At 39.2% G+C, this 1237-nt stretch overlaps 1 protein-coding gene across 1 annotated transcript; it reads right to left on the minus strand.

Annotated features, from left to right (window-relative positions):
* Nucleotides 1–206: 206 nt before the first annotated feature.
* LOC140958182 (copper transporter 6-like) lies at nucleotides 207–833 on the minus strand. The gene has a single exon (XM_073415542.1). The coding sequence runs from the start codon at nucleotides 780–782 to the stop codon at nucleotides 303–305; it is 480 nt and encodes a 159-aa protein (XP_073271643.1). The 5' UTR covers nucleotides 783–833; the 3' UTR covers nucleotides 207–302.
* Nucleotides 834–1237: the final 404 nt, after the last annotated feature.

Genomic DNA, 1237 nt, shown 5'->3' on the forward strand with positions numbered 1-1237 from the left:
CAGAGGAACGATCTGAAACTATATTTCAGAACTATCATCATCACAAAGTTCCAAACAAACCTCATTCTAACTCCAATCTTCCAAAGTAGAACATATTACACATGTGATTGATTTTCTCTACAATATTTTCATGGTCCAAATTTGGTCAAAGAAAAAAGAATCATTTCCAAATATTCAATCTTTTCAGGAGAAACATGGGAAAGGTATGTTAATAAATTAAACATTTCATTCACACACTTTGCTACAACTTTCATTGAACGTGAGAGCAAATCCCCTTACAAAATACAAACCACCATCCAGAATCAACAAATGGGAGGACGGCCCGCCGTCTTTTCTCCATCCTCGGGCAGCTTCCTAAAAGCCGTACTCCCGAACAAGAAAAAGCCCAAGGTGTGCCCGGCAACAGCAACCAGGAAAACTCCGGCGTTGAAAGACATAACGGCAAGCATGACAAGATAAGCCAAGCCAATCCTCAACGCGTGCACGGCAGTCTGCACCAACCCCGCCGCAGCCCCGCCGCGGCCCGATGTTTCTCGGAGGATACTACAATGAGACAGCCACTCCACGAAAAGGGCGAACAGAAAGACAACTACCAGGGCGAGAATATACATGCCAAGCCGATCGTAGCCGGGCCAGCCGTCGAATAGGATCTCAGCGTTCTTACCCCAGAAGAAGGTCATGTGCATCAACATGTGGCTGGGGTTCATCGTTGACATGCTGTCGTTAGAAGAGCCGCCGCTGGTCGGCGGAGCCATACCGTGCATATGGTCACCGTCGTTCATGGCTGCCGCGTGACTTGTAAGCTGTGAGATTTGTGAGGCTCATATTTCTTATATATAGAGACAGATGTGTTTCGTTTCTTGTGGTTAGTACAATAAAATTTGGGATAGTACAATAATTAAATTATTTTGGAAATAAAAAAATTAAATATTTCACGACTTAGTCTTGATATTGTTTTTCCTTTTTTTTTTTTAATTCAAGATAAAATATGGTCTCAAATTATAATTCACGAATTACATAATTATGAATTCAAGTATGCCAATCACAGTTGGGGACTCTGATAAGATTTATATCTCAACTACAAAACAAAATAACATAAATGATTATTAATTGCACCATAAAATCTCATTTGTGTAGGTGTTTAGTTAGTATATATATATTTAAACCATATATATATATATATATATATTGTGAGACAGATCTTTTATTTGGGGTCATCTATAAAAAAATATTACTT

Source organism: Primulina huaijiensis, chromosome 15 (genome assembly GCF_012295235.1).
Source record: "Primulina huaijiensis isolate GDHJ02 chromosome 15, ASM1229523v2, whole genome shotgun sequence".
NCBI classification, from domain to species: domain Eukaryota; kingdom Viridiplantae; phylum Streptophyta; class Magnoliopsida; order Lamiales; family Gesneriaceae; genus Primulina; species Primulina huaijiensis.